At 45.7% G+C, this 11,047-nt stretch overlaps 2 protein-coding genes across 2 annotated transcripts; one reads left to right on the top strand and one right to left on the bottom strand.

Moving 5' to 3' along the window:
* The first annotated feature begins 66 nt into the window (after window positions 1–66).
* On the top strand, window positions 67–5,530 carry PHYHD1 (phytanoyl-CoA dioxygenase domain containing 1). The gene is made up of 11 exons (XM_084219958.1): window positions 67–140; window positions 943–1,101; window positions 1,607–1,682; window positions 1,813–1,860; window positions 3,223–3,278; window positions 3,463–3,525; window positions 3,623–3,644; window positions 4,001–4,129; window positions 4,648–4,764; window positions 4,909–5,035; window positions 5,219–5,530. The coding sequence occupies exons 1-11, from the start codon at window positions 108–110 to the stop codon at window positions 5,262–5,264; spliced, it is 876 nt and encodes a 291-aa protein (XP_084076084.1). The 5' UTR covers window positions 67–107; the 3' UTR covers window positions 5,265–5,530.
* Window positions 5,531–6,968: 1,438 nt separating this feature from the next.
* Window positions 6,969–11,026, bottom strand: DOLK (dolichol kinase). Its single transcript, XM_084219721.1, has 2 exons — window positions 11,000–11,026; window positions 6,969–9,268 (listed from the first exon to the last, which is right to left on the bottom strand). Exon 2 carries the CDS (start codon window positions 9,169–9,171, stop codon window positions 7,600–7,602), a length of 1,572 nt encoding a protein of 523 aa, XP_084075847.1. The 5' UTR covers window positions 9,172–9,268; window positions 11,000–11,026; the 3' UTR covers window positions 6,969–7,599.
* Window positions 11,027–11,047: the final 21 nt, after the last annotated feature.

The following is an 11,047-nucleotide window of genomic DNA, read 5'->3' on the forward strand; positions in this document are numbered from 1 at the left end:
GCTGGCTTTTATCACATGCTGGGACAAGGATCACGTGGAGAGGCGGGGAGTCAGCCCTGCAGAGCCAGGTGGCATCGTGGTGTTGGGATCTGGGAGCTTCTGCTCCGATGGCATCCGTGACCCAGCAGCAGATCCAGAAGGTAAGGAGCTGCTCTGCAGGGAGGGAGCGTGTCCAGAGTGCAGGCAGTGACACAGTGTGTAAGACTGAGTCACTGCTGGTTAACCTGGCCAAGATCTGCTTTGCAAACACTTTATATTCTCCTCAGCTTCTTCTATTACGTTGATTTTAGTGTATGAGTGTCATGGCTACAAACTCTTCCGGGGGCAGCTTGTCTCACAGAGCTCATGGAGGGATTTCTCCTTTGCCCCTTCTGTCTGTGTTGCTCAACTCTCATCCCTGAACTCGAAATCTTCCTGGCAAAGGATAATCTCCAGGGTATTCTATATAAAGAAACTGAGTTCACTGCCAGCAGAGTTCATTTTGTAAAGGATTGTGTAGTGAACTGTGAGAAATCACACAGGGATTTTTTTTTTCCTTAGAAAGAACAAAGCCTTCCAGCTTGTAAAGGAATCTTACTTGGCACACAGACATGACTGCCCTGTTTGTGTTAGTGGGCTTGGTAATTTAATAGCTGCTGGTTACAAGCCTTAGATAAGATATCCTTGAGCCACAAAAGGCTCTAGTGATGAGATCCTCTCTGTTTTGTGTAGACTGAGCGACTGAAACAGATTGTTCTTAACTGTTTGCCATTTCAGCCTCTTAATTAATCTTTTGCAACAGAAGCCCATACTGAAATTAAAAATTAAGAACATACTGCCTGGCTGCAGAGCTGGAGCTGGGATGCTTTTCAACCTCTAAAGGGCCAGAACTGCCTCTTTCTCTTGCTTTGTGTTTCTTACCCCGAGGACTCAGGGGAAGAGCAGTCACCCCGTCTCTTCCAGTTCCACAAGGATGGCTTCCTTGTCCTGGAGCAGTTTTTCAGCGCAGAGGAGTGTGACAGCATGAGGAGGCAGATCCAGAGGATCGTGGCGGAGATGGAAGTGCCGCCGCACTGCCGCACCGCCTTCTCCACCAGGGAGGAGGAGCAGCTCCAGCAGCAGGTGCGAGAAGGGCAGGGCTGGCCCTGGAGAGCTGGGAAGAGGAAGGGAAAAGGCAAATTGCTGATCAGGGTTCTCTCTGGGGAACATAACTCTTCCTCCTAACTGAACATAACACCGGGAGAGGAATTTGCTCTCCAGCTTTCTGCAAATGTTTGCTGGGGTCTTATCAAGAGTCTTATCATTGTGTGCTTTCAACCCCCAGTAGCCACAAACAGCTCTTGCAGATCACTTTGTAAATGTTCTCCAGACAGAAAACTTGGTATTTTCTAGGCAGCTAGCAAAAGCAAAGCAAGGGTAACCTCTGTGTGGAGGTTCTTGTAAAGCCCTGATCAGCACAAAGACATGTAGTGCTGTGGAAAGCCTTTTTATGAGTGATTTTTCACTGTGTTTTGTTTATGCTGCGGCTTGGTGGGGAAAAAGATGCAGGTGAGTGTTAATGCTTTGATTGAAAGTTCACTTATGTTGTTACAAGGATGCTGTCTTTACTGGGCTCTTATCCCTGCAGGGTAGCTCAGACTATTTCCTAACCAGTGGAGACAAGATTAGATTCTTCTTTGAGAAAGGTGTTTTGGATGAGAAAGGTAAGCCCTGGCCTGAGTTAGCTACACAGAGGGGATAGGAAAAGGCTGAGTGAGGGATCAGGGGCCAGTTTCCTGCTCAAGGAATGATTCCTGCTTTTCAGACAAGTTAAATGATGGTTTTGTTTTGTAGGTAACTTTCTAATTCCAAAGGAGAAGTCCGTCAGCAAGATTGGCCATGGTATGTTTAAAGGATGGGATTTGGAGAGGGATGGGCAAAAGAGATGTAGATTTCAGACATGAGGATTTCTCCAGACCTACTCACTGTACATAAGTGTCTCTGCAATTCTTTCCATGCTGCCCCTCGCTCTCTGCTCTCAGAGGACTGGATCTTCTGTTCCAATCTTTTTCAAAAACCCCTTCTCAGAGGTTTTTCAGTGATGAATAGCTCAGAGTCACTGACATGCAAAAGTTTGGACTTCAGCCCTTGGCTCTTTTATGTAACAGATTTGCTCTAAAAACTTACCACCTGAGACTGGTGACATTCAGTACAGACCAAACCCTCTCCTATGACCTGTGCCATGCTGGGTTGCTGATACTGAAGCTGCTCTCCCTCCTGTGGTGTCACCAACACCTTTTCTTTACCCTTACAGGTCTGTTTGACCTATTTCTTCTCTCTCAGTTCCTGGACTAGCATTTTGATCCCTTTTGTTTTCCAACAATACATGGAAAATGAGAGCAGGATTCCCTGCGCCTGCTAACGTGAACTTTGCTCAGACTAAACTTCACTACAGTTGGGATATTCAGTACTAAGAGTTCTTTTTCTTTGGTTTTCTCACAAAAACACTTTCCTCTTCCCAGGCCCACTGCCATTCTGTCACACTTCAGCTTTTCATCAGGGGAAGTGAAAACAACTGTAGATTCCTGCTGACCCAACAATTTAACAATTCAAAAGCCTACCCTAGTCTTATTTTCTGTAATTACTCATTTTGGTCAAGTCTCATCCCTTGCCTGAGAGCAGCTCCTACTGGACCTGAGCATGTGTCCTCATGGCAAATCTGATTAGGATGAGCTGGAGGCACAACTCTGAGTCTTTGCTTTGTGGATTTGTCAGAGCTGGGTTGTAGCAAGAGTCTACACAAACACTCTGACCTGCTGGCTGGGGTTCTCTGAAGGGCACCAAAGATGAGCTCTACCTCCTTTTTGCAGTACTTCACTTTTCTGGAAGGTCTTAAGAGGTGTGTTTTTAAAGGGTGAATTCACCCATATGCCTCAGGGTCATGTGTAATGGTTGTCACTTGTGTAATATTAAACTGAATCACATAATATTCCATTTTGTTCACTCTGTTGTACACTGGCTTTTATGTGTGTGCAGTTTGTGGCCAGGGAATGATTATATTTATGGTCTTTAATGATGACTGTACAACCTGTAAGTGTCCTATCACCTTAGGTGTGATAAGTCACCTTTATCCATCTTGGGAGGGATCAGAGTTTCTGGTTGCAGTTTATCCTACTTGGCTGTGGTGTCTGCAGTTCATCACTGAGAGCTGCCATGTTCCCTTCTCTTTCTGAAATCTTGTCTGAGCTTTTTCTCTCCCCTTAGCTCTACATGCTTATGATCCTGTCTTCAAGCAAATCACCCACTCCCCCAAGGTGCAGGTGAGCTGTTATTGCTTCCTAGGATGGCCCTGGGAAAAAAAAAAAAAAATTGCAGAGTAGTTAATTTTTGTTCTCTACACTCCCAGGGGGAGTCATTTTGTCAGTGAGGGGAAATGTCAGTATTTTCAAAGAATAATGCTAAATAGTGTGCAGAGAACATAGATCTTGGAAAATTTTCTTGCAGGAACTGGGAAGAAAACTAGGCCTTGAGAGACCAGTAGTTGTGCAGAGCATGTATATCTTCAAGGTACAGTAATTCAAGTTGTCTTGTTACCCAAGAAATAAGACCCTGTTAAGTGGGAAGCTGTGAAATTCTTCACACATTACTTTTTTTTTCTTTGCAGCAACCTGGCATTGGTGGTGAAGGTGAGATTTGTGTTATCTCTATATCACACTGCAGGTAATGCTCCTTTAGAAAAGGAACATTACCAGGGAAAAGGCTCAGAATCAAACTTAAACCTGTGAGTTTGGCAGTCCAAACCTTCATAAAATAGTCTTTGAAATCCACATTTTTTCTGAAAAGTTTCTACATCATATGCAGCTTGAACAAAGAGCTGTTTTTACATTTGCAGCAGGCTAAAAGGTGGTATTTTCATGTAAGATTTAATGTGTGTGATAGGTGGGTGGGCAGGGGAGGCCCTGAGTCAGGGAGATGCAACCCTGAAGTCCTTATGGAGGAATTGAAACCCACTGAAGACCCCAATGACAGTCTCTTCTTGCAGTGACACCACACCAGGATGCCACTTTCCTGCACACAGAGCCCCTGGGCAGGATCCTGGGGTTCTGGATTGCCCTGGAAGATGCCACACAGGAGAATGGCTGCTTGTGGTTCATCCCTGGCTCTCACACCAGTAAGAGAATGTGCCTGACCACTGCTGGTCACCAGCACAGTTCTGTTTTTCCCCACCTTTAGAGCACACAGGGCAGCTTTAAACTTCTGCTCACCTAAACATTCACTCTGTGAGTGTAATCCTAATGCTCTTCAGATTTTAAACTACTCATTCCTCAAATCCTGGAGCCAGCTGTACTCATCTCATGGTTTATGATCTTATAGAAAGCACAAATGGACCAAAGGTTGGTTTTGCATAAGTGTGTGACTATTTTTGTTCCTAAGGGTCTGTTGCAATGCACAGAAGGGGCTAAAAAGGCAAACAAAAGGCAGCTGTTTTCTTTGTTTCTGCCACAGCTGGAAAATCCTAAATGTCTACTTAATAAAAAAGACCTCACCCAAATTACTAAGGAAAGTATGAATATAGTAATATTAAATTCCTATCATTGCCAAGAGAAATCACTGATATTGTTCATTTACTGTGCAGAATGTAGCCAGGTGTTTAATTTTTGTGTGTTTGCTTATCCTGTGGATTTGCAGATGGGATTACCAGGAGGATGGTCCGTGCAGCTTCAGGTGCCTCAACATGTGTGGAGTTTGTAGGCTCAGAGCCAGCCTATGATGACAAGGAGTTCATACCTCTGCCCATAAATAAAGGTACAAACAGCCCCAAACGTGGTGCTTCACAGCTCAAGAAAACACAAGGCAGCTAAAATCATTTTAACACTGCACTTTCCCTCCCACTGGAAAGCCAGAGCTCATCTTTTGGAAAACAGCAGTCCAGTTGATTCTTTCCCACAGGTGGACTCATCCTCATCCATGGTGAGGTTGTCCATAAGAGTGAACTCAACAGCTCGGAGTCTTCTCGCCACGCGTTCACCTTCCACGTGATGGAAGCCAAGGGCACCACCTGGAGCAAAGAGAACTGGTAAGGTTGTGATCCTCACCAGTGGCTGAGGAAATGGAAGCCTTTCCAGTGCAGTAATTAGGATAACTGTTGGGGGTCTTGCCTGTACAGTTTGTTGGTAGTGCCTCAGCTGGTGTTGATTTCGTACCTGCAAAAGTGGAATAGCCTCTGAAGTTTTGCTTTTTCCTCTTCTTTACTCCCTAGGCTCCAGCCAACTCCTGAACTCCCTTTTCCATCACTCTACACTTGAAGTTAGTGACTGGCTTGTGGAGTCAATAGTTGATCAATATTCCTTTCTGATTGTTCATTCATGGTCTCTTTAAAAACAACCTTCACTAGGTCTGCTCTCAATGTTAATTTATCCTCCTCCTCAAAACCAGGACCAAAATTGCATAGACAGAAGCTTCTACTGCAGCAGGAGCCCTGCCAGTATGAGGGTAGTCACCCAGTCCTTTTGGCAAGGAAAAACCTTCAGTCTTGAAAACAAACCAGCTAAGACCATTGCACCTTGACTGGGACCACTTACCAAGTATTTGTCCTTGCAGATACTCAGTATTTATTGTGTTTAAGAGCTTGAGTGCATTTCTTGGCTGGTTGACTCCAGCAATGCAGGTGAACATGTTGTGGGGAGAAGTTTGCTTTTCATCCCTAGTTTTCTGTCTTATTGTTGGAATAACAGTGATTTAAACCAATCTTGTTGTGGGTGAAATGAAGCTAGAGGTGTGCTTTTTATAGTCAATCTTCTAAATAATCCTGGCAGACAGTAGCTGAGTGTTTTATCTCTGAGTGGGATTAAAAATACAACAATTTTTAAATATTCATGTTGAAATGATGGAAACAAAGAACCTCAATCAAACTCTTTACACTTAAATAAAAAGAAATTCTTCTTTTTATTTCCATCATCTTTTCTTTGAGGAAGACACAGTGTGAGCTTCTTCTAAATTGTCTGGTGAGCAGCTGGAACTCTCAATATGCACAATAATAATTTCTATCCCCAAAACCTCAAACCAACTTATAGCAGGGAACGTTTGGAAATGCAAACTACATCCCAGGCAAAACCATCTACTTCAAGTGCATAAATAAAATAAAAAAATCTGGATTGATTGCCAGGATTTCCTGTTAAACATGAAGGAAACAGCCTAGCAGTTGTTAGGTTTCCTACAGAGTATCTGACAATTTACTGTGTTAATAACCAGCTCTGGCATCCTCAGGAAAAGCAGCACCAAATCCCAGGAGCCCTTCCCAGGCAGGAGGATGAATTGGGCAATGCTGCTTCTCAGCTTGTCCAGTCCTGGCTTGTTGCAGGGACACACAACATTGGATTCTGGAGCCAATTCTGCTGACTCAGGGACTGGTTTCACTCCAGCCCTGGTCTTAGGCTCCTTCCCAAGGCATGGTCTCAGAGCTACAGGCCTGCAGGACAGTGTTGTGTAAGGTACCTTGGACTTCCCCCAGACTGTTCCCAAAAGTGAATTTTAAAAGGGTCAGAAGTGAACTTCATGATGCAAACTAGAAGCTTGGGATGACAATCTCCTGCTTGGACACATCCCTGGAGACAGGAAAGACACTTGTGTTTTGTTCTAATGGACACTGGACAAACCAGTGAGAAGAGACTGTTGATACAGAAGGGTTTCATACATAGGAATGAAGTGGGGATTTTTTTGGCCACAAAATCATAGTTATAATTTTAATTAAATGGATGGAATTCAGTAGCTTTAGTCAATTTGTTGATAGAAGTATTTTTATACATTATTTGATTGAACATCTGGCTGAAAAAATGGAAAAGTAGGAAAGTGTAATAGTAGAAAATTTTATTGACTTCAACAGAATTTTCTGCTTTCAGGATTAATGTGTAATTAGTTTTAGCTGTGACTTTGCCTAATTCCACCCCCCCCCCCCCCCCCCAATATTCATTCCAAATTAATTTCTGAAGCAAACTAGCAAACTTCAGGGCTAAAGATTCACTGTAGTATGGTCTGGAATGAGCAGTGTCTGACATCCCCAAACCTTCACCCTGGATAACTCAGCTGTGGCAGCTGCTGATTTTGGAGTTGTGTTTGTGCATCGTGGTGTGGTTTTGGCTTTTGCTGATGAGGACTAGACATAGCTGGACACTTGTACCTGGTTCCTGTGCCCCCCCTTGTGATCAAACATGCTTTACATCGTGCTTTATACAGAAATGAGAGTTCACACATCAAACACAAGACATGGGACACGGTACAGAAAACAAGGTACAGTACAGAGGTAGCAACATCTGAGAGACCTGCTTGTTTATTTTGTCCTCTCTAATTGACTTACCTCTTCTTCTGCTTCCCTTGGGTACCCAGAAGAAACTTAAATTGGATTATTAAACACAAGTGCTGTTTTTATCAGTCATGTTTGTTGCTGTTAGAACATAAATCTGTCTATTTTCGATGGGTTAAAACAAGACCAAATCAAAACCTTTATTTTAAATAAGTCCTTTTCATTTCTGTTCCCGACAATTTTCTCCACTGTACCAAAACATCAGCTCTGAGCTTTCATTAAAGTGCATTTTCTAGTACCTTTCTATAGGAAGGGAGAAAACTTTGTTCCAGGAAGTGCTTCTATGCCATGAGCATGATCTGGAGGTAGAGAGGCAACAGCAGATTATCAATTTGAGTAGTGTAAGCTTCCAAAAGAGAAATCAAACTCACAGATGCCAGAATCCAGGCATAGCTGGAGTTCAGATTTACACTGCTGTCAAAGATCAGAATCAGAGCCACAGCAATGATCTGGGCAAAAATAGCTGTCATTGTCCCTTCAAAGGTCTTCTTTGTTCCTGGCCATTTGATTTCCCCCAGTGTACTGCCAAAAACAGAGGCAATGGTGTCTCCTACCCCTACTGCCAACACCCCAGAGTAGGGGACCAGTGCTCCTGCCCCCGGCAAGGTGCCTTTAGGAGCACAAGATCTGGGAAACAACCACACTGGGAGGGACATGCCAAGGAGGAGATAAATATGAGTCAAGATTAGAGGTCCACTGTCTCTTTCATCCAAGAAGAGAGAAAGCAAATGCCTCAGGGTTTGTCCAAAAGGTTTGATCCTAAAGTAGCGAACGTACTCTAAGAAGATAAATACTGCCAGACACAGCACTGCAGCAACATAGAGGAGCTGGCGGTCGTAAATGAGTCCAGGAACATAAGTAGCTACAACAATGAAGTGGAAATATTTCCTGGTTATAGTGGAGGCCTGGTGTTTTTTACATTCAGACGATCTCTTGGCATTCTGGTAGAAAACCACACCACACGCTGAGGCAGCCAAGAAAGTCCAGTACACCAGGAGGTAAAGTCTTGTCTGTGTCTGAAACAGAAACTGGAGCAGCCAGAACAAAGGGTTCCTCTGGATCAGTCGGTACAGCCAAGGCATGATGACCCCTAAGCCTAACACTGCTGTCATCATGTGGAAAAACAGGGAGGAGATCCACGTGCCCGAATCCATGAAAGTGAAGAGCACAGTGAAAAAAAGACCAAGAAGAACAACTCCGACAACTGCTACCAGGAGGAAGAAATCAATGGGATCCCCTCTGCCCTCAACTACGTTCAGTGAGCGTTTAATGAGCTGATTGAGAACAAAACTTACACCTCCGAGAACCAGCAGCGCTTCGCCGGGAGTGAAACATCGAGGCAACAAGTACAGCAAGATCATACTGAGGTAGACAAAAATGAGCAGCACTTCTAGAACCTCGATCACTTCTGAGACAGTCAAGGAATGTTTCATGGTGTAGATAATTACGCTGCCAGCAACACCAGTCAGGATGCAGGTGTTGGTTGGCACGGGTTTGGTGATGCCGACTGCCAGGACGGACAGGAAGAGCGCGAGCAGCATTCCCGTGGAAGCCACGACGATGCCGAAGCGCTCGAAGTACACGATGCCGGCGGCCCTGCACCTCTCCTTCATCACCACCCCCAGCAGGGGGATGACCATGCTGGCGGGCAGCAGGCCGCTGTTGGCCGCCCCCCGGAACTGGAACACGGCCCCCCCCTGCTGCAGCAGCCGGTCCCATTTGAACTGGGTGTAGAAGGCCTGGAGGGCCAAGGCCACGGCGCACCAGGAGAAGCGGTCCCAGACCACAGCGTGCACCGACAGCACCACGACGAACACCAGCAGCGACTCCACCAGCACCGCCTTGTTGAACATGATGCCAGCCCAGCCTGCCTCAAGCTTCAGAATCTCAGGAGGTCTGATGTGCTCAGTTGTCCATTAGGAAGAACTCCCTTCTGTGCTACTGCAATTGCTGTTTAAAAAAAAGAAAAGCGAGCAATTAAAGCAGCTACTTGGACAGCTGAAGTGTTTGCACAGCTATTTGGTTCTTGAAGTCAATTTAACTGATAGTTGAGTGCCAATTGCTAATGTCAACACGCAGATGATTAAGGAAAAAAATGAGGTGATTGAATCATGCACTTCATCCTCTCTAAGGGAAGGCTCACAGCCCACTGCCAGCTGCCCTGCAAATCAAACTTTCCTTTAAACTTTTGGACTGGAAGATAAGCAGCTGAGATAATCAGCATCAGGCACGTTTACTCTGTTAGGTTAAATCTCATCTTATCTCCTTCATAGAACTGTGGGCATTGACAACATTGTGCAATTCCCACCAGCATTTATTGCTTTCTGGCAACCTTGATTTCTCTATGGATACATAATTTGATAATCAGCCATATGGAAACCTCTGCCATTACACTGGCACCTCTTCTGGGGTCTTTGAAGGTCTCTGGTTCTTTATTTCTGTTGGAAATTATGGTTGATCCAGCTGTGAAACAGGGGCTTACTTCATCCTTTCTGGCCCACCCTTAAGCTGATTAGCAGTAAAGTCTTAAATTCTTCTCCCCAAGTCTCATTGCCAATATCTACACCAGCTCCCTCATGGAAGGCCAGAAGTTTATTTAAGGTTCTCTTTTGGGTTTTCAGCCAGTGTTGAATGGTGAAAGCAGATTTCAAAGCTGACAAAGTAACAGCAACATTACTGAGGAACTATTACAGTTTGTACTGTCAAACTTCCTTAGACAGTGTGTCTGCAGTATTTAGATATTTATAGCTTTGTACTGAAAACTTAATTAGTGATAGACTGCTTTTTGGCATCCTTATTCATATAGCCTGAAATACTTGATTGCCAAACAGCTTCATTACATGCATTGTTGCCACACAGCTCCTTCAGGCCAAATGTAATATTTTGTCATTGCAATTTTTAAACAGGAGAAGAATTAATCATACAGTCAATAATACAGAACTGGTCTGGGCAATATCTACCTCCAACCAATAACAGTTTTTGGTTTGTACTCCCTGATGTTTCTGAGCACTGGGGAGGGGAAGCCTAAAGCTTATTTGAGAAGAAGCAGAGTAAATGCCACCTGCCAACCAAAGACCGAGTCCTCCTACTCAGTCTGGCAACCTTAAGATTGCACCGCAGCTCCGGTATCAATGGCACGTACACGTCCCCGCCAGGCTGCCAGAGCAGGCACAACTTCACCCTGCCTGAGGTCTGTGCTGCAGCAGCTCTGAATGTTCACACCTGACAATCTGCAACGCCATGTATTTCACTGCTGACTTAGTTCGTTTTCTCGTCCCTGCCGCAATCCCCTCCTCCGCACCTCCTTTCAGGTACTATGAGGCTCCTCGGCCCCGCTGCTCTCATCACCGAGCGTTTGCTGTCCGGCTCGTGCTCCGCATCCCGGCTGCTCAGGGCAGGGAAGCTTCCCACTGACTTGCTGCCCCTGCCTGCTCCCTCTTTTCCCCACGACCCCGCAGCGCTGTGGGCACCCCTCAACCCGCGGGCTGCCCGCGCCTTGTCCTTGTACGCTGCTCGTCGCCGCATCCTGTCCCCCTCAGGCGCGACACCACAGCCCAGCCTCCGCTACTGGGAATGACATCCGCCCGCGGGCGGTGTCGGAGGCGCTCCCGGGTGATTCCCGGTTCCAGCAGGAAGCTGCGGCCCCGCCCCGGCCACCCCCGGAGCCCAGCGCGCACCCACCTCGCAGGACGCCGCCATCTTGCCGCGCCGCCTGTCACATGACCCAGC

The sequence above is a fragment of the Fringilla coelebs genome (genome assembly GCF_963513975.1).
Source record: "Fringilla coelebs genome assembly, chromosome: 21".
Lineage (NCBI taxonomy): Eukaryota > Metazoa > Chordata > Aves > Passeriformes > Fringillidae > Fringilla > Fringilla coelebs.

What these genes read in the sequence shown, in the direction of transcription:
- PHYHD1 (XM_084219958.1), top strand. Translation starts at nt 108, where the DNA reads ATGGCATCCGTGACCCAGCAGCAGATCCAGAAG. An exon ending in AGGTGTTTTGGATGAGAAAG is followed by an intron (nt 1,683 to 1,812) that starts GTAAGCCCTGGC and finishes TTTGTTTTGTAG; the next exon opens with GTAACTTTCTAATTCCAAAG. An exon ending in CCCACTCCCCCAAGGTGCAG is followed by an intron (nt 3,279 to 3,462) that starts GTGAGCTGTTAT and finishes ATTTTCTTGCAG; the next exon opens with GAACTGGGAAGAAAACTAGG.
- DOLK (XM_084219721.1), bottom strand. Translation starts at nt 9,171, where the DNA reads ATGTTCAACAAGGCGGTGCTGGTGGAGTCGCTGCTGGTGTTCGTCGTG.